General features: G+C 38.6%; 1 protein-coding gene across 2 annotated transcripts in view; it reads right to left on the reverse strand.

Annotated features, from left to right (window-relative positions):
• The window catches only part of PLCL1 (phospholipase C like 1 (inactive)), a 207430-nt gene that overhangs the window by 178826 nt on the left and 6080 nt on the right, over nt 1-22524 (reverse strand). The window contains exon 1 of one of the 2 annotated variants that reach the window (XM_054830789.1): nt 1771-1798. The exons of the other annotated variant lie outside the window; for it this stretch is intronic. Within the exon in view, the coding sequence (XP_054686764.1) occupies nt 1771-1794 (24 nt within the window). The 5' untranslated portion in view covers nt 1795-1798. Of the gene's footprint in view, nt 1-1770; nt 1799-22524 lie in introns of those variants that run through there. 2 annotated transcript variants of the gene reach the window in all.

Genomic DNA, 22524 nt, shown 5'->3' on the forward strand with positions numbered 1-22524 from the left:
ATGCTGACTAAATATAGAGCGTTGAGGAAATGTTTTTAGCTCTGAGCTCTATGTTCAAAAGTCACGCATGTTGAAGGCCAAGCCAATGAAACCATCTATTGCTAACTTTACTCATTAGCAAGAGCTTGCCTTTTTTCAGTTGCTTATACACTTGCCAACTTTCAACTCTTTGAGCTGAAATTTTCCATATCAGGCACCTACCTTTAAAGAAGAAAAAAAATTTAAAAGTATCAAAATAATTCAGCAGTTCCAAGAGCAAAGCCAGGAAAAAAATAAGTTGCCTTGCCAACATTTGAGGAGGGGTCAGGAGAATGTTTAAAAGACATAATTGCACACAAGGACCTACATTTTGAGTGCCTGACTTTGCGACCTTACCCAAAGTGCATTTGAAGACGTTTTTTGTGTTTAACATACTATTAGACAGGGAGTCATGTATCAGTTAAGCTCACCTCAACTTGTAATTTAAATGTGAAAAGTATATGCTGTTGTTCTTGCAAGTTGTCTTTTCCCATAGAAGTGGACCAGGAGGGCAATCACTTGTAGAAAGCTTGTAAGAATCAGGCCCTGGAGCATTTGTATTTTCTTTCTGGAATCTGTCTCTATTGAAAAAAAATTATTATGCATATAGCCAAGAGCTAAAGAACTCCCTAGTCATTCATGTTACACAGCCAATACCTACCCACAACCAAAAAATGCAAAGTGGAGAGTTCATCTCTGATGTCTACCCTTCCCTGTAGTCTTCCAAGATCATCTACATGAAACAATATTCTCGCCAAGCATGAACAGCAAATCAAGGGACAAGGAAGTGAAGAATCGGCTCTCCTAATCTTTGTGCTGTAGCAAACCCAGCAGAAGCTGAGGGTGTCAAGAAACAGAATGAGTAAGCAATAAGTGGGTGTTTCAATATGTTCATTTTCCTCCACTATTTCCATTTCAAGTGTCAGCTTCCCAAAGTGTATTTAATTTGTACTATAAATTTTTATTCCAAAACTCTTGCCATGCTATTCAACAAAACAGTCTGCACATACACATGTAAAAGGAAATATTGCACAATACCCCAATGACAGCAAGGGCTCTTGTATGAAACCTGTTGCAGCTGCATTTGCTTCCAGATCTGAAATAAAGTGGTAAAGTTTTTGGCTGGATGGATCTAATGACACATGAGAAGCAATCCCCCTACCATTTTTCCTTCACTACACAGTCTGCACCAAGCTTTCATCCAGCAACAGCAGCAGACTGCTGACAGTGTTATCAAAGAGGTTCCTGTGGGCTCTTAATCACAGTTGTAGCCTCTGTTATGATAATATACTTCTGACTCCTCATTAAAGCCCAGCATTATGTTGGAATAACCACATTCCACAACTCCTGATATTTAATCTTTGGTATCTTCTGTAAATGCAATAGAACTAATAAAAAATGCTTAGCCTTCGTTGTAAGATGCAGAACTCAAAGAAGGGCTGCTTGTTGGAAAAGACAGGTGAAAATCACCTCCCATAGCCCCAAAAGGAATGAGAGCATCTGTATACAGCTCTCTCCTCTTTGTCCCCTGCCATGGCAGGGTCTCACCAGCCCCGCTGCTGGCTACAGTGGCAATATGCATCAACTAGTTTAATGAAAGAAAAAGGGGTCAAGTGTGCAAAAGCATCTGTGCCTGGGCCCAGGTGGGCAGGAGAAAAACGAAGAGGAGGACAGAACACAGCATACTATACCCAGTAAAAGAACACAGCAGGAGACTTTGCCAAGCAGTGCCCCTGCACACATCATGCCTACCTCAGCACATTTCCGCAAGGCCATACAGCACCGCAATCAGTCCCCTCTGCAGTCAAGGGTGCCTGCTGCAATCTGGTCCTACAGCTGCAAACCATAAATATCTGCCTACAGGAATAGATGCACACCCACTGCAGTAGGATCTCTGTAAAAATCTAATATGATTCTATGATTCTTCAACCAAAGCTTCAAGAGGTTCAGGCTGGTATGGCAGTCACTGAACTCCTCCTTTCATCTAATAGTAGATTAGTTTCATAATACAGTTTCATAATACTTCAGGATGAAGCACTGAGCAGATTGTCCACGGCTGTGGCCCACCTGTACTTACCGTCCCAGGAGAGCAAAGCACCCCCAGAGGCTCTAACTTTGAACTGGTCGCTATGCTCACGATAGTAAAAAGCATCTCTAAAACCAGACAAAGGAAAAAAAGCATTGCCAATAGGAAATTAGTAACGCTAAACAAAAGGGCCATGACTCCTGTAGTTAATGCCATAAAAAAGCAGGTTCTTATAAGTATGAATTGTAACTAATGGTAAAGCAACATTTAGTAAAAGGTAGGGAAACTTAGATTAACTATTAGTTAATCCTAATAGTTCCAAGCTCAGAACACACCCCTACAGTGATAGCAAAGGGGGGGAAAAAATCCCCAATGATATATTACACACCCATCAAAAACCATTACTCACTATGGCTGAGTGGGAGAGTGGAATTTTGCAAGCTTGTCACAGACCAGGATTTACTGTGTCAGCTCTAATTTTAATTGTCACTTTGCTCTGGAAATGTGATTAAAATGGTAAATAAATATTAAATAATGGATTGCAGACTTAAAGCTGTTATAATTGCAAAAACTGTTAAACTCCTTGCATTTATGTTATTAAAAACCATATAGTCTCTCTTTGCACCCATCCAAATACCGCTGCAGAAGTTAATTATTTGAAAATGTGCATGGAGCAGGCGGGCAAAGCCTGTAATTATTACTTATTATCAATCCTATGGTCACTCCTTCAGGTCTTACTCCAGATCAAGTATGTACTGTGGCAGAAACCGTGCACACAGAACATCCGCCTGCATTAGGAGAGCTGCAGGCTCACCTCCTGAGCTGGGAAGTCCAGCAAGAAGAGCAGGGTGCGGGGGGGGGGACGGGGACGGACAGGATGGGGACACAGAAACTGCATGAGTAAAGCCTGAGATTTTTCTCAAATGCAGATGCAGCTCTTTTTGAGCAGTCTTCAGCTCTACTGACTTTTCGCTTTCTGAGCATTACAGACTGAGCTGGAAGGTAACAGAAAGTAAAGGCACCATTTTCCTCACTGGGGTACGACACAGCATGTTCTCCTCCCTGCCCATCAAGAGACAAGGATGATTTGCTTCCTCGCTGATAAGGCTGGAACACAGCCTGAGGAACAGAACTATTAGGATTAACTGTGTGTTGCATAATTAAGAGTTTTATGGGCACCCCTCCTTAGTTTTGCAACATACATAAAACCTTGAGGTCTCCTGAGAACTACTGGCAGTTTCTAGCAGGTCTTCCCTGCTAGCACTACATGGTATCTACTGAACCATGAGTCTTGCATACAAACCAGTTTATTTTTATAATGCCCACAAACAGAGAAATCTACAAATCTGTTTGCTAGCAGTTGCTGCTAAGCTCTAGTCAACAATTATCCCATTACTATACTTTAATCATTAAAGTTGATGAAAATTATTTTCTCTAAGTATTTGCAACAACCTTATCAGCAGTGCATCTACTATGGTGGTTTACTGTTCAGGTGTCAACATCTATGCTAGTCTGTGACCTCAGCAATGTTGCAGGTCCTGTACCTGGGTGCATGCTTCAGCTGATACAACTTCTGTATGTGATGAACCCCCTGATTTGAGACTGAAAGATTCTACTTTGAGAAAACATTGCCATCTGCCTAGTACCGCATTTTCTGAAAAGCTACAAAACTGCTCCTCTTGCAGTACTTCACCCTTTCTATCCTGTTTGTATGAAAATTGGACAAAGACGTATAATGGCAATTGGTACAGAGATGAGCCAAATAGTTCAGTCCTCAAATAGATTTTGCTTTAGTTCAAATTCTAACCTGCCACTTATTCCTAAAAGCTACGCCACTTCTTCACAAAATCAAGTTATTGCCCACAGAGCCACAAAAATCACACTCCTTTATCATGACTGACTCTGAATTTTTCAAATGCAATACTAAGTTGTGAGCTTAAAAGCTGTCTTCAGGCTCCAGTGTGTGCAGTGAAAAGATAAAGAATTTTTTTTAAGAAAAGAGCAAAGTAGCTTTTCATAAGCCTAATTTCCTTACCAAGTGTATTCCAGACTTAAGACCACCAACACTCAGTGGAAAACAGCTAAGACTGAAGCAATCATGCCATTTGTTTTTATTTGTAAAGAAAAACGTAATTTTCTTATGTCTCTTGCCTGTTGCAAACCCTCATTAAAAGTGTAAAAGGGTATGTTATCCTTAAAGAGGTGCCACCCCAAATGACACTGAACATCTTTTGCCTGTCTTTTAGCTCAGTGGAAGAGCAAGACGCTCAAGCACACCTTGGAAGCTGGGCCACAGGTACTTATGCAGTCCGTGTATCCAGAGTGCCAATAATTTCTGTAGTGCTGATCAAGTCTGTACTCTTCACACTCATTCATTTAGTCTCATACTGAGCCATTTGACTTTGGATGTGCGAAGAATCATAAACAGATTATCTGCTACACGTGGGCTCACAATGCAGAAGCTCCAAGCAAAGTCCTGACACAAGCGATGGCAAAGACACTTTTAGATCATACAACATTTCTATTTTCTGTTAAATCACTTGTTTGTGTTGATATCAGAAAAGGGCTAAACAAATGCAGCTGCTTGGTTTTAGGTCTAAATACATTGGGTTTTAAATGAATGTTTGCATAAGGCAGATCAATCTCACACCCTTTCTTTACTTATTGCACATCTCAAATAGTCATCTCATATACAGAACAGCTTCACTGCTGAATGTGTGGTATATGTAGCTAGATTCACACAAAGTGGTGTGGTTTTTTTATCCTGAGAGCATTAACTCACTCAAATCAAATCAGTTTTGACTGGAGCATATAATGTACTTTTTACCTCTAGAAAAACAGGCTTTTTGCCAAATGCAAGATCAAGATTATAAAGTTGCATGAAAGCATGTACATTTTTATCCTTTACATGGCATTTTCTGTATTTATTTGTCGACATACAGTCACTTTCTTGACCAATCAGAAAATTGCCAACTCTGAAAATGAGTTTCACAAAGATAAGCCTAAATAGCATTATAGAATCATTTAGGTTGGAAAAGACCTTTAAGATCATTGAGTCCAACCATAACAACACATTGGGATTACAATATAAATGTTTACGCTTCACTTTATAAAATTATCATTCCCACTATGACAAATAGAAGAGTTGTTTTCCCATCTCTGCTACTTCTCCTTTCTGAAAGGAGCTGTACACAACGGGGTGTGCGTGTGTATCCTTTTACTTCTTGCTTATATATACAAAGGCTTTAGATCACAGGGACCACTATGGGTCAGCAACAAACCAGCTTTACTGAATCCATAGAGTGTTTGTTGCTGATGGTGTACAGAGCTGAATTTACTAGCTTCTAGCACCAGGAAGCGACACAAGATTTTACAAAGGTGACATATCTAAAACAGGACCTTTGCACATGTTAACAAAAGATGCAGCACAGAAGGGTAAGATCTGTATTCAAACAACGTTGAGTGTGCAGACTCTGCATCAAAGACATACCTTCTTTTTCAAACATTCACCAGGGCACAGGGAAGGCTCTCCTTTTAACATGAACTATCATAACACTAGAGCCACAGTGTCATAGAATTGATCAGTAAAACTGTCCAAAGACAGCTGAGATGTAAGCAACCTAAAGATGACATTAAGTGTCCATGTTGGCATGTTGGCTGTTTCAATGCCCTGTCTCATTCTTATTTTAAAAACTGCCTCCATTAATATCCATGAAGCCCCATCCACAAGTTTGCAGTGGATAAAGGAAGGCAGTATCTGACTCTGTCTACTTTTGTAGTTATTTACAGCACAAATTCAGTGGGAGGTTGTCTGGCTGACACTGAGAGCAAAGAACGGAGCCACGCATACAAAAGTGGTGCTTTAAAAGTCCATTGCTGTGATTAGAACGAACAATCCAAGAGATAAGCCTCTCATTTCTCAAAGTAGTCTAGCCCGTATTGTATCACTTCGTAGTACAACACACTAAGCTTCTGTTTACATTACATTAATTGCTTAAGTAGGAATAAAAATATTTATGAGCTATTTTCGTATTTACAAACTAACACCTCTGTGTCTCAATGACAATGTTTTCTTCTTCACATATCCCTGATGCACAGCTGTGACAAATTCTGGATCTATCTGGTACCAACATTTTTCAGCAGAGAAGTATCATTTGGGAGAATTGTATCACCTTCTTTTTATAACATAGTTGCCTCCCAAAAAAGGTTTACCTAGTCCAAATCTATCCTTTAAATTGACTTTTATAGAAACTTATATAATAGCAACACAATTTAATGCCCCAGGCTTAGCTTTCTTTCCAAGGCTAGACACTGCTACTACAGTAGGGCCTACGATCATTTGTCAATGCCGTGAGGTCTTCGCTACCTTATACTATTTTGTTTTATATGTTTTTAAAACCATTAGCATTATTGAGAGAGTGATGAGGAGACTAAAAGTCAATCAGAAGCATATTACAATAAGTGGATCCAGCAGTTTCTTCTGCAGCTAGTTATCCTGAGGTTGCTTCAGCACAGTAGCAGTTATCCTTCACTGATGCCAGAAAAACTCATGCTTTAAACCCAATCTCTAATTCATCTCGATCAAAATGCATAAACATTTTGTTAAAGCACTCTCATAAGGTCCAACTAATCATTTAAACATCTTTCTTGGATTAAGAGCCCAAAACCAAGGTTTCACTAAATATGAGTATTTTAATACAAACAACATCCATGAAAAGCCTGAAGCATCTTATTTGTAACCAAGCCTGCAGTTATCTCTCCTTCCTACTTTCACAACAAAATTGACAAAATGAAGACAGGAAGAGGAAATAATAATTCATCCATAAGTTCTGAGACCTCTCTAGACCTTGGAAGAATCACTGAGACAGTATTTAGAGGAAGGTCCCACCCAGCACAAGAAAAGCTGGCTTCTGCAATCCCTCTAAAAACAGAAACCAAAACCTTGCCACATGAACCCAAAACAGAGCTAAAGAAAAGTAAGCAGTTTCCATTGATATTTACGAGATAAACTGAGAAATAAAACATTTTGTTTTCAGTTAATTGGATTTTTAATATGTTTTAATATGAAATAATAAGCTAAAATACATCTTACCAAATTGTAACTGGAGGAGAACTATTAATTGCATCTAAACTTAATTTGACCCAGTGGTTTCTATTGGACAGGAAAGGAGTTACCAATAAACTAACCTAAGGGAGGGTGTTTGTTCTAAACCATCACACACTGTTAAATTAATAGTTATGCTAGTCAGGAAAGCAGTGCATTGCTTTACAATACTGCTTTACAGTAGGAAGTACATTTGACATACAAAATTCTGTAGCTCCCAGGGAAAAAGGGAAAGCATGTTAGCTTCTTTTATTTGGAATTGGAAGACTGCAGTAAAATGTTCTGCAGTACTATGTTGCTTAACAAAGATGCAGTAAATATATTTACAGTTTCAACTATTAGAAGGCTTGGATCATCAGAAAATTGCTATCATAAAACAAAGCATCTGGAGGGACAGTGAGCAAAAGGACACTTCAGTACATAAACTCTGTGGTGAGGCCAAACATAACTCTGTAGTGAGAAGAAAATCAAGGCAATTGGGATGGTCATTATAAGCCACTGCAAAATAAATGAGCGTGAGAAAGACAAGAAACAACACTTTTGAATAAACATCCTCTGAAAATTAGAGGTGAAAGTCACTTAAGTCACTGTGCAGAACAAAAAGCTTTGAGGAATGAACACAACTGAGTATCCTATATGCCTTGCCCCATATCCCCACAGCTCCACAGAAACACCCTCAGCCTCCACGTCCTCCTTTGCTTACAACTGCAAGTCCCTACCCCGAGAGCCTGAAGTCGCTCCTCAAATACCCTCAACTCCCAGCCACATCCCCTCACGCTGAGCAGGGCCAACTGTCCCACCGCAGGAGGGAGAGCACCGACAAACAGCTCCCTTGACAGCCTCCCCACCTAAGTGCAGACCCGCAGGGACTCTGCCAGAGGTTACGAACTCCGCAGCGTCTGCCTCTCTGTCAGCATCGGCAGCAAGTTCAAAAGGACGGTCACAAACAGTGTTAGTAACGGGACCTTGGTAAGAAAATCCTGCTTAGAATATTATGCAATATGCATCTTGCACAGCTTTTCCTCACGCAAACCACATATGGTAATTAGAAATGAAAAGAACACAGTGCTCAAAATTAAAGCCTCTGGAAAATACATCCCCTTAATTACCTGAATTGTTCTAACGACCACTTAAAGAAAAAAGTGAAATTAAAAAAATCAATTGGTAACTAGAAATTGCAGATAGGACTTGAGAATTTCTTGGCCTTAAATAATGTGCTGGTGGCAAAAATTAGTAATAGGAAGTTAGTTATAACTCATCTTCTTAAGAAGTGCCACAGTTACAGCTCTGTCACTCAAATTAAAGTAGCAGTTAACACTTTTTTTTATACACTCTAAGCTCATACCTGCACCATTTGCTTCTTCAAAGGAAAAAAGAACTGAGAAATCTACTTTTATTTTTACTAGTGGTATGTCATTACTGGAATAGACTTGGGTGGTGTTTTGGGGAGGGGATTCTTTTAGCTGATATTTCTTCACCTTTTAAAAAAAAGAAATGAGAGCTTTTACATGCAAAAACACTCATGAGAATGAGCATCAGGAAGAAATTAAACCAAACTCAATTGCAGAATTTTCAGTTCTCACTACTATTTATGCTCAACTATAGCCTCCAGCCCTGGGTTTTGATTTGTGTAACAAAAAAAGAACACATTGCAAATGCACGTGGGCTTAAACGTGTCTGCATGCTGTCCTACTATGTACCTACAGAGGGTGACTTGTTACTGAACACCATCTATACCTGAAATTAACCTGCAAAGCAAGGTGATGAATACAGAATTAGGTTGTTACCATAAAAATGTTTCAGCACTTGGTTCTACAGGCCCTGCTCAAGACTTCTGTCAAGCTCTGCTCCAAACAATTCCAGAGATGAAACAATAAAATAGGAGCAATATATTGTGTGTAAAACTTCACTCCCCCTTTTGTATGTCTCAGCAGCTTCAGGCAGAGTAGCCAGACTGTGTACTTCTCCCGTATATGCTGTGGGAAGCGGTGATACAAGGGAAAACACAGTACTGAATCCTTTTCTCTCCAGGAGGCCCAGGCAGAATCTGGCTCACAGCAATGTTCAACCACAATCCTGCAATTAGTTATGTGCATGCTTAACCAGCCTTTATTAAGGGTCTTGCTAATATATAGCAGGAAAATGACAGGCTCGTAGGACCACAGCATTAATAGGTCTGAAGAAAACTTAGAACCAAGAAAGAATACAATTTACGGTTTTTTCTTTCATCAAGCAGTTCATGCTATGAAAGTGTCACTTCAACACTCAGACCCCATTGAAACCTAGACTACACTAATTCAGAGTCCTCCCAACGCTTTTCATGTACCTTGTAATTACATCTTTTAATGAGATTATTTTTCAATGAGATCTTATTTAGACATGACAACCCACTAAAATAAATGTTTTCCAGTAGACTAGACCCTCTTATAGATAAAAGAATCTTTGAAGAATAAAACAGGTTACCAATTCAGAATCTGTAAATTCTGGCAATATATAAATTTATATCCAACACATAATATGCAATATCCAGAATAACGGCTGTTTGGTGCCCAACACCAAGCACGTTTCTCTTGATAGTCTCTCTTGTGGGAAAAGGATGTTTCACCACTCTGAAAATCTCAAGAGTTTTGAGAAAGTAATCCATCTTTTCTATAGAAACACATGTCAAAGTATTTTGCAAAAGCAGCAGGAATTGCTATTTCATAGACAGCAGATTTCCGTTCCCATGGCTGTAACCTTATAAAACAAGATATATTTGAAAAATAAAACAGAACTACACAATTTTAAGTAGAATAACAACTTTCTGACTTTGTAACAGTAGCCTCTAAGGAATGATATTTTTGCTTGGCTGCAGAAGTGATCATTCTGAAATCCTTTTCAATTTCTATCCAAAGTAAACCTCTTAGGAAAGTTTACTTCCCCTCCTAAAAAATGCAGGTTGAGATTTTTTTTATCACTTGTCAAACACATTATTCAAATAACTCATTACATTGTTCAATCAGTGCAACTCTTGCCATTGTTTTCTATGAAACTGACTAGCATAATACTACTTGTATCTTTCAGTTATTCTCCTCATTCATTTCAGTATGGATAATTTAAATCTGAAAATGTTTTCAGCCTAGTATTTTTCTTTATAGTCAGAAATTGTAATTTATAGGACCCATAAAATATAACACAATTTGGAGGCTTCTCTCCAAAATAATGGAGTATTAACAATGCTGGCAAATTTCAAAGGGAATGTGGGAAGACAGCAAAAATCATCTTTGATACAACTCTACAGGGTGGAACAGGAAAGAATGAAATGATGGGCAGCTCTGTTTTCCTACACTGCAGCAGGAGGTCTTGATTTCAGGAACCAATCAAGAGTATGTCTATGAAATGTCTTTTCCCCTCAGTTCCATCCTTTCCTTGGGTGGTTTTCAGCATATGTGCAGAAGGCCTCTTCCTCACAGAGAGGAATTTTACATTGGCATCATAATCCTTTAAAAAAAAAAAAGTAAAAGGGGAGTGGGCTTCCTGTAAAAGCAACAAACTGAGTAGTAAAGACTTGAGAAATAGAATTAAAACCATAGGACAGGAAGAGAATTGGTTCTCTGAATGAAGGATTCCCAAAAAGCCAAGAAATTAAGTTTCTAGCAAGGCCTCTGTCAAGAGTTATTTATGACCTGCCTGGATTGTCACACTGCCACACTGTATATAGCAGCTTGAGGAGGGGAGGGAAAGTCCAAAAGGGAAGGTATCCAACCCGCCAAGAACATACAGATTCCAGCAGAGCCAACCAAATCCCAAGGTGAAATTGCTTCAGCCTTGCCAAAAAGAAAAAAAGGTATAAAAAGTATTTCCAGTAACTGACTTCAGTAAAACGGTGGAGAACAATGAGGCTGAGAAAGTGTCATTATTCCACTGAAAATTCTAGGAAAATTCTAGGGCTGAAGGGATTCCATCAGTCTGGAAAAATAAGAAACCTAAATAGCTTTAGGACACAGTCCAGCAAAACGTGAATACTGAATACTAACTAGGATCGGCATCCAAGACTCTTCAGCTTTTCATGTTAGTTGGGAGAGTAATGCATATATAATCTCCATTCTTATATGCAAAAAGGAAGAATCATTTGCAGAAAGATAACAAGACATAAATATACTAAGTTTTAAACCCAACTGTTGCTATAAGAGTAACTAACGACTTGTCACACAGGCAATCTTTGTCATATTTATGACAAAGGTGTTAACATTGATTTCAATAAAAACTATTCCAAACGGAGCAATGCTTTCCCCCACCAGTCACACAGACTGGACAGCCGTGGCCAGCCCAGAGACTGGCTATCTTGGCTAGGGCTGCAGCCAAGCAGCCCAGCACAAGAGACATTGCATCCTTTTTACCCTCACTGTTAGCAAACACAAGAGAAAAATCTGACAGCCTCAAAGCTGGATGGAGAAGAAAAAAATTATTTCATTTCTGTTCTAATGCAGTGATTTAAAAGACTCATGCTTCTGGAGAGTGATGTTCCTTCATTGCAAAGAATCCTTTCAATAAAAGAATCTCTTTGCTGTCTTTTCTGTGCCTTCTCATTTCTTTCTCCAACCTTCTATTTTTAATCAGTGTTGTAGCCATATTGCTTTTTTTGGGAAGAAGCTTATTAAAAAAACCTGAACTTTTATTGTGCTGCATAGCATCCTTGTAAGTGTTAAAATTGGAGAATATCTGCCTCTCTTGCCATCAATCTTAAAGTTAAATGCACACAAAGCATTTTATCTTCTTTGTCCAACACCTTGTATTCCTTCCCAAAAAAGCAAAGCATTGGGTTTTCAAGTCTGAAATTATCGTTACACCCTTAAACTAAAGATTCACCACTATGTTATTATGGCAACAAAAATAATATAGCTTTAAACAGTAAACTATGGGGTTAAAAGAAATAAACACAGTACCTCCTACGTGATCCAAACTTAGTTGTCATGCAGAAACCATCATTTGATATTCTGAAGTCTTAGGACACCAGTAAAGGCTACTACAGAAAGAGTAATCACAGGTCCATACTTTTGTCAAATATAACAAAAGTTTTAAAAAGAATTATTAAAAAAACCCAACATACACTAATATTCAACAAGTCTGTTGACAACACAGTATTGTCACTCTTACTGGTCCAGTGTTAGCACCACAGTGAATCGCTCCTGCAAGTTTTGGCAAACCCTGATATTGTAACGGTGGTGCAAGGTGATCTCAGGCAGAATCCCAAAAGCACTGAAAGAACTGGTTCAATACTTAGCATTGAACTAATGGGACAGCACAGAAATAAGATTTACTGGCAAAAGGCAAGAAGTCAAAACACACGCTACTAAGAGTTGAACCTGCACTAGCAGGGAATCGCAATAGCGGTAAACTAAAAGCACTATTTTTTCTGACAGTAATAAATGGGATTTAATCTAGACTTTTGTGTGTTGTTTTTATATCTTTAGTCAATTTGTCTTCCATTTCCCAATAATTTCCCAGTGTAGGCAAGGCCACAGATCAAAAATCAATGGCCAGATTCTGAGTTGACAGTGACAAGGTTATGGTGGATAGTGAGTGGGAAAAATAATATCAAAAAAACTGTATGTCTGAGTCAAAATTCACTGGTTGATCAACATCACTAGGCCTTGACCAGTCATTTGGAACAGTGAGCACATTCTCAATAGTTTCAAAGCAGCATGGATTTAATTCCAACATACAGGGCAAAACACATTACGATGTGGACAAAAGGTTGCAGATGCATGTTTTTTAACTTGACAACGTAATTAATGATCTTTACCATTAACTGATGACCATTTGCTTTGCAATAAAATAAAAAGTTCTATTTTTAAGTGGCAAGATAAGATTGAAAAAATAGGAAAGAGCAGAAGTATTTGGCCATAAAATGAGGTAAAGCAGCTATTTAAAAATAGCTGGCAGACTCCGGCAAAGGTTAGAAATACTTAGTCAAGGCCTCATTAAGTCACACGGCAAGCTTTCTCCACTGCTCCCCTGCTTTACACATCCAACTATTCCCCAGAGCTGGCAGACACATTCAATGATGCCAGCCTCCTCTGTTCCTGACTTTTAACACCAGACATTGGCTTCAAAGAATGGACAAGGTATTGCTAAACAGGATTAAGTTTTCACACACAAGTTACCCTTGCTTACAGAAAAAAATTACAGGAGAAACATTATTCAAAAATTTGAACTGGATTCATGACACATTTCCCCTTTCCCTGTGCCCCAGTCCAAGGGAAGGATTCTGTAGGTCCATCACAACCTTTGTAGTCTATATTAATAGATACTCCAGTATCATCCTGTGTGTCCCTGTGTTTTGGTTCCAAGTATATACTACCGTAATTAATACAAGCAGCATCTTCTCCAGCAGAATATTTATATAGGATTACATGGGAAAGGTCCCTGCAGTTAACTCTCTACAAGCTCTGCTTTCTTTCTGGCCAAACAGTCCTTCCCCTACAAACACACTATTGCAAAATACACAACATACTTTAAAGGGATCAGGAGAAGGGGATTATTTCCTAGTCTGTTCTCCTCCAACTCTTTGAATGCCTCTAGTTGCAGTTACTTGGCAGTTCAACTTCCATTCTTGCTTTTCACACCTCCCAGAACAAAGTACAGTAGCGTCCCTCAGGGACAAAGACACTCAGACAGATCTGTAAAACCAAATACAAATCCGTCATCTTAACAAGTCAATTAATTAAGCAGCTAGGCATGGCTGGAAGTGACCTGCTGGGAGAGACAGTGGTAAACTTCTCATGCATGTAGTATACAAACTATGAAGGGAAAAAAAACCTAGACCAGTCAACAGCAAAGGAAGCATTAATCATTATTATCACTGGAAACACCATGAAGCTTATCCTAAAAGTTAGCAGCCACTTGAGAAAAGCCACAGTTCTCCCTAGTGCATTGCCTGGATTATTTTAATGCTATTGATCACTAAATCATAGAAAGAGAGAAAAGCTTGGCATTCTTTCATTGTTAGTGCTCATCTGACATCATTAGAAGCTCATTTAACAGCTCTGCAATGTGTCCAGCCATCTCAGGTCCTTCCAGAAGGATGCTTAATACTTCCCTAATGTCTGCAGTTTAAATGCTCCTTAAATTAGCTTCTCCAGCCTTTTCTAGAAGGGATTTTAAATTGTAGTTGCAGTGGAACTGCCACTACCAATACAGCTGAGTACCAATACAGCTGAGCATGTACCACAAATATTTTCTCAATGTAGTAAAATCTTTTACACATCAGCCAAAACATGCATTGTACATGCAGTGGCAAAACACTAGAACAAACAAACAAGCAAAACCCACAGTAGTTTCAAAAACATGGAAGAGGGAGGAAATCTTCAAGTTTTGCAACAGAGCAAAATCTGGTGTACAGATTAATGAGTAGCCAAGACCCCTGAGAAGTAACTGCTGATACCAAGTTATACAAACATGCAGCATGTTTACATCTTTTCTACAATATTATTCTCTTTCATATCATTTACTTCCATATTTGCATTCACCCATTAATTACTTTATTGGAGCATAATAGATCCAAAAGGGTAATGCAGTCTTACACCCAAACACTGCCCATGGATTCAGATATCAACCTGTAACTGGAAATGCACAAAGTTCCTGAAAAGAAAAATGCACTATCAACAGCCACTAAAAATACAGATAGGCATGACAACCAAACACTAAAAAACCCCCAGTCTGCCAAAAAACCCAGATTCATGTACTATTTTATTAATTCAACAGTATAGCCGACATTTTATATACACAGTCATGAAAATTAAAGAAAAATTTCCATTGTCCAGACTGCAAGTACCTTAGTATTTTTCCATAGGGGGCATTCATTGGTCCTATCCTGAAAGATGCCATTCATTTACAGCTACCAACATTCAGCACTTGTGAAGATAACGTTCACTTCTGATACCAAGACTTTTGCCACAGGCTCCTGAATAGTCTTTTCTACCTAAATACAGTATGGATTAAATCCTACTTTGATGCAACAGGCCTAAATAACATTAAAGAAAGTCTCAGGCCTGCAACACCTCTATGCAAGCAATTCTGTTGGTACAAGGGAGTGCTCTGCATTGCAGTTTGCCACATCAGCACAAGATAGTCTGCACCTCTCCTTCCTCAGAGAGCAACGCAAACCACAGCTTTTTGTGCAAAGTGCCACCTGAGACTGAAGGTAAGCACACCAGTTCTCAGGCAAACCCACCACTCTATGGATGTGACATTTGCTCTTCTGCATTCTCTGGTTGGTCTGACTTTTTTTTTTTTTTTTTCATCTCCATCTTCCAGGAAAAGGGCCCTTGGCCTTTGTCCACACAGAAACTTATTTTAATTAAGAACTAATGCAAATCACTACATAGACAACCTAGTACCAGCTTTAGATTCAGCTAACTTCTGATGACTGTCAGTTTAAAACTGAGACTTTTCCATACACAATTTCTTTTTTAAAAATCCTTTTGAATAAACCATTGTAACTCATATTTACAGTACACCAAAAAGAGTAGGAGATAACTAAAAAAGTACTTGCAATATAGGCAAGTTATTTGGCAGTGTAAACCATACTTTGCCTTCTTATACATATTTCTGCTGCAATGCTGAATTAAAATTGTCTTTTTTTCCTTTTGAAAAGAAGTTGTATTTTGCAATAATTACCAAGTTTAGCTCTTGTGTTCATTAAAGGAAACAACATTACAATTTCCCACTGCTAAAATTGTGTAATAATGCAAAATATAGCCTAAAAAGTCAAGATAACGCAGTGTGAATTTCTATTATCATGCAAAGTATATGTCATACATAGGTAGATGGATGGGAAGATAATAAACTGAGCAAGTGGAATTATGTTCTTTAGACCATACAGATATCTAAACATGTAAACGCTTCAGTGTTTTCCTTGAATTATATTTGGAGAACTGTGCAATATGTGCTCCTGGCTGCAATACACCACAACACAAGTTAGAGACATTCTGCGATCCCTGAGTAGGTGTACAGATAGGTAAACAAATGGCATTTCAAATGAAATTAAGAGAGTTCTGGATTACATTGCATCCACACCACATAAATGGTGCATCTCAGCAGGGTCATGTCTTTTGCCTCACAACTGTTCAAACAAGACAGAAAATGCTGTAACCTTTTTATGTTAGAAAGATGATCTTTCCTCTCCTCACCCAGTGAATGGAACACTGTGCCCACACTGTTCCTTTCAAATCCTCAAATTTCTAAAAGCAATGCCAAATGCACTTGCAGTAGGATATAGCTCAGTTTATTCAAGCTGAGAGCTGAATATCTTTGTGGAAGTTAAAAGCTGATCTGAAACAAATAGGCAGTTCCCTCTTTGCAGAAAAGGGGTATGTGGAAGCTAGACACCAGCTATATGCCAATTTTCTTAACAAAAATGTATGGCCCTCTCCTATTTGGAAGGCAAGGTACTGCTGTAGCATCTGAGTGTACTCTTAAGCTTCGGCGGTTTTACTTCACAGAATTTAAGTCCTGATTCTTTGAAAAGCAAGAAAATTGCTCTCTTCTCCAGACATCATAGGCACCAACCAGGGGCAGCCTCCCAGCACCTCACTTCTCCGCACTCTACAGTCACCCCGCTTAATGCGCTCTCCATTCCTCTTTCAGTCTCATCTCTTCTTGGTAAATGGGATTGTCCATCCAGCATGGGCTCACATCTAAATGTGAGTCTGGGCATTAGCCATCAGAAAGGCAAGCTCTTTGAGCAAAGGGAAAGTCCTCTTAATGACTCTCCAACAGCCACAAGCTTTCATCACAAGTGTTTGTATGTCAGCTTTTCATAGCACATAGGACATTGTTACAGCAAAAGATACAGTCTTTACATTGATCAAAGCAAATGAGGATATTAACTTTATTTCATTAAATTAACCTTTTTTCCTATCACTTAAGCTTTACCTGCTCCCCACACCCATACCCTCCCAGCAAGACTACTGAGCCTAGGCAAAGCATGCGGCTTAACACAGTCACATTTCACTCTCCCAAGCCAAAAAATTTACTTATCCTCCCCCTCTACTGCTGCAACCCAGCTGCTTCTGCAGAAGGACACAGTCCTTGGACTGGTCTACGTAATCTGTGCTCAGGACAAGAATATAACATAATTTAAGTAATATATAATTGTTAAAAAAAAGCAAGTCTTCAAAATCAGGAGGTATTGCTGCAGGGAATGCTCTTCCTTGGCGACCAAGGGTACCAATAGAATGTTCTGAAGTCTGTGAATAGGCTCCAATTTGATCTCAATGAGATTTGGATCAGTCCATTGAAATTAATTCCTTCTAAGCACTATTTCTGTCCATCAGACTCATGCATCTCACCACTATATATGAAGGTGCCTCCCCCTCATCCACAGAGATGTAGCAAAAAAAGTATTGAATATGAACAGAAATGTTAATACGCTTTCTGCACACAGACCCCACAGCAGCACTGCCAAGCAAATAACTCACAGCAAGTGCACTTGTTTATAAAGTCACCTCTATCTTTTTTTCTCAGGTCTAATAGCAACTTACTCTTTTTTGTGTTTTTAATAAGAGCAACTGTTATCTGGAAACAAACCCCTAAAATTCATTCTTCAGCAGTAATTTGTTCAGGTTTAAAGCAATATAGTTTTGCCAAACAAACATCATCCAGCTCAAAATAGGATCAGCAAAATTAATAACATTTTAAGTCTTTAAGAGCCTGAAAAAGAAAATCTCAAAGTAAAATACCTGGATTTAGTGATTGTGTATTTGTGTGCAGCCCAATCCTTCCTCCATTGACGGCAGTGGGGAAATTGCTGCTGATTTCAGAGACTGCAGAAACTATGTTTATACTCAAAATCTGCATTGCTTTAGGGAGCAACTGCCACTGTGAATCATAACACCCTGTGAAAGAAATTCACAAGCTCTATATACTATGACTTGCATTTTCAAATCTTACGCAAGTACAACCAATTTTACATAACGCTACAAGACAGGACTTCCTTCAGGATGCATCCACATACATTTCCCAGAACAAATCTTTATTTACCCCAGCATCAAGACTCGGGTGTTACCTGTGGAGCAAGGCCTGCCCCAGCAGACCTCATGCACAGCCTTCCTGTGGAAGGCTGTGCAGCTTCCAGGCAGTCTTCAGGACAGGGCTCTATCTACCACAGAACACAAAGTGTTTGCAGAAAGTCTTTTTTCATATGTTTAATGAATTCCAATGTCTAGTTTTTAGCCAGTGCTCACAGAATTTTTTTATTACAGTATTTATATCAGGTAGCCTGGAGGTGTGTCATACTCCAATGGAATATAATTCTTTTATTAAACTATTACATTTATTAATTTAATAAGCTCCTAAATAATCTCATTTGGAAAAAGAAAAGAGATCTTACAGTAATTCACTCACAGTGCTCTCGCCTGATACTCTGGCTTGAAAAGATCAGTAGTCACTTCAGCTGAGCAAAATGCAACTTCTAATCAGATATTTATGAAAATTGTTATAAAATTAAATTAAAAGAACAAAGAAAATCAAATTGCATGGCTCTTCCAAACAAAAGTACAGATTATAAAAAAATTTAATGCAAGAACCCAGAACTCATCTACATTTACAATGAGAGTTGTCTATACTTTGCAAGTGTCTTAAGAGAAAATCTAATGTTAAGTAAAACATGATGCTTTTTATTCTTCTATACAAATAGCAACAGTAGGCTAAAACTAACAGAAACCACCAAGAATATCCTTCTCAAAAAGTTATCCTCACAACAAAAATGAAATTAAAACACCACTGCAATATTAAGTTACAATGATAAGACTTGCCTAAACACTATGGGGGTGTGTAAAGCTTAATAGGAGATGCCCAAATGGCTTTGGAATTGCCCCAGAACGGGTGCCAAGCTTCACTCAGCGGGAAAGGGATACAAGGAATTAGATTCAACCACTGAGCTAGCAAGAGCAGGACCAAAGCAGCCTTCGCTCATCCTCCTCTTGTTCCCTCCACCAGAGCTGCCGTAAGTGCTTGTGGGAAAAAAAAAAACAAAACAAAACAAAAAAAACCCCAAGCCACCAAACCTAAAACCAAACAACCCTCTGGCCTTCTGGCAGCTACCTCGCACCCTCTCGCAGGCCCCTCACTCTACCCCAAAACTTTACATCATTCAGCCACCCCTTCCCTTAAATACTTACAATACCACTAGCTCTGTACATGCCCAAGAGACCACTGTACCAGAGCAATTCAGCTCAGGCAACAAACTATTATTTTTCTTCCCTGCAGGGGAGCTCAGCACTGGGTCTGCAAATGGGATCTCAGTGGCTGTGCTCCAAGCTCTTGCTGAGTTCTGCTTGCTGCCCTTCACCTTGTCCCTACCCTGCTAGTGCACTCTTGGCTAACTCCTGACTCCACTGCCCAAGCTCTCAGCCAGGCTCCCCAGTTTTATTTCAGCCTTGTCTGCTCCCTGTGACAGCCTCCCCTCCCAGTAGTGTTCGGATTACATATAATCCAATTTTATGAATTTCACTTGAGCTTCTAGGCATGCTCCCACTCTGCTCTGCACCACGGCTTCCCCAGTTATTTGAGTGCTAGCATCTGATTCCTGATTAAAGAGTTTTACTTCCTATTGCTATTTACTTCCTACCTTTTTCTTGCAAACATGGTGTAGCTAACATTCTCATGCGGTCACTACAGCGCACATACTCCTCAAAATGTATTGACTTTCCAGCAGGATCCAATGTTACAAAATTTCTTACATTCAAGGGATCTTTTTCATCAATACTCCTCGCAGAATTTTTTGTTGGTTGGTTGTTCTTTTGGTTTTCCTTGGTTTTGATTTGTTTGGGTTTTTTTAAGTTGATACACTTTCTAGGAGGTGCGTCAACACATAACACAGAGAAAGGTACATCAACATACACAAAAGCAAGATGGATATAGCCATGTTTGCATAAGCAGCAGGCCTCTCAAACCACAAATGCACCCTGCATTTTATTTAAGCAACAACTCCTTTTTTGCTGTTTTCCCCCAAAGCTATCTGAAAGAGCTAAATAAGATAAAAACTTTTTAGTAGCTTACAATCAAAACAGATTAGCAATTCATCAAAACTGTCTAATGAATTAAAAACATGCTATGCCTACCTATAATATAATACAGGTAATTAGATCCAAATTACACTGGGAGGATCACTGCTCAACATAGCTTGACAGACTTTGGGTCCATAAAATAATAAACACTTTATAAATAAATACTTTCTCTGATTCTAGACTTATTTAAAAAGTATGTAATTAAGTAGCCAGCATCATAGCTAATAGCCATCAAACAGAGATTATTATTGCCCATTCAGAAGTTGTATCCAAGTTAACAAAACCTTCCAGTGAAGAATGATTTTGGAGTCCTAATTACCCACCACCCTGCTTCCTCTGTAATCATTTACACTCATGGAAATCAATACATGACAACTTTGCAGTACATAAACTAATTTCCACTTTGTATGAATCTGAACAAGGTTCTGGTCAGCAAAGATGTGCTCCTTGAAGTACCAAAGCAGTATGACATAGGTCAGCCAGAAGGGATGAGATCTAGCAGGATGAAGAACCTCTGGGGGATAATCAGTATGAATATAACAAATGTTTTCTATAGCTGTTTTGCTATAGAATGTTTTTGCTAGACACAGTGTGAGTGTTAGTACTCCCTTGAGCATATAACTCAGGAGGAGAATCAAATCTTCATGGGAAACATTTAGAGCTAGAATATTTTTTTAAAATCCTCTCAGTACAGTAGCAAATTAGTAATACTTTGGTGTTAGTTACCTTTTAGACTTTCATGCACCTTTAAATAGGCATGTCACAATAACATTACCTGACACATGCTGCCCAAAATAATCCCAAGACTAATTTTTTTATTTAAGTGGCTCTGGAATAGGAATATTTTATCTCAGTTTGATTCCACTTAATTAAATTAGGGCCTGTACACAGTCTTAATGGTCAGAGACTTTCAACTTAATACATGTGTTAACAATGAACAATGAACCACAACTAAAGTCATTACAATAATCTCAGTAATTTAAATATGTTTCAGGAAGGGGCTCAATAATCACTAAAACTGCAAATTTCTGGCATAAAAAGATTCCCCCAGAAAACAGTATTCTACATAAGTAGGCTTCAAAACCAAACATGTTTATGATACAGAAAGGTTTAAGAACAAGGCTTTGACTGTAAATGTGCTTCTATACTAATACATACAAAGATATCAGTCTTCAGAACTTGTTAGTATTTGGTAAAGGCATTTAGCCTTTTGCAGAACTTAACTTTTTAATCCAGCCTGAGTAGCTCCTAAACTGTCATGCATGTCAAAACCTCCAAGTCATATTGGCTGAAAGAAAAAAATAAGCTAAAATACATGCATAATAAAAAGTTATATTAATCAGCATTTCCCATTTCTTAGAAAAATCACCAAGGTATTACTAAAAATTACCTACCAGGTGCATCCTGGAAAGAAAAAAATTCTGGTGATACTGATTAGGTTGCATGATCAGCTAAATGTTTCACCACAGAGGATGCATTACTGGTTCTACAGTAACTGCCTGCATTTTCACATCTACTGTGGTGAAGGACAGGAAAAAAAAACAAACCAGCTCAAAACATTTTTGTTAGAGATGGAGTTGATTTCAGTGGAACTACAAAATGAATAAAATATTATCAAAAGAAACAGGATTTGCATCTCTGCACAGATACGAAATCTGAGTTCTATTAATGGCTGCTTAACATATTTGGAAAACAGTAGAAAGGATTCCTCTGCCGCTGCTCTACCCACCAGTGCCATTACTCTAACAAAACATTATTTTTAATTGCTATTTATTTACTTCTGCACAATAGCCTTTGTGCACATAACATACTTTAAAAACAAATCAACCAGTATCACCAACTTCATCTCTTATTCCTGACTGTAACAGCTCCAACCTCTTACCCAGAAAACCCAGCAAACGACTTCCTGAAAAGGCCTGCCAGAACTTGTGATTGCAGGTTGCTGGACTTGCTGATATCCTACAGAAAGGATATTGTCCTTGTCACCTATTATTCATAGATTGACTTGGTCATGAGGTGCATATTAAAATGCTCAGCAGCAAGTGTGAGTGACTCCTGACTCCAGGTGTGCACAAGAGAAAAACCTCTGTAAGAAACTTTTCTGGCAAAACTTAGATCCCTGAACGGCATAAGCAGCTAGGTAGGCCTTCAGGACAGCTTCATGGGACCCATATGCCTAAATCCTACACCTCAATCCCATTTTATACATTTAAGCCTTTGGTGGATTGTGGTCTGTGTTGCTACAGGTATTATTGATAGCTTGACACAAAAAAATTCCACAAGACCTAAATCTTTCTCACTACAATGTTATCATGTGAGGTACA

This window comes from Grus americana, chromosome 6 (genome assembly GCF_028858705.1).
Source record: "Grus americana isolate bGruAme1 chromosome 6, bGruAme1.mat, whole genome shotgun sequence".
NCBI lineage: Eukaryota > Metazoa > Chordata > Aves > Gruiformes > Gruidae > Grus > Grus americana.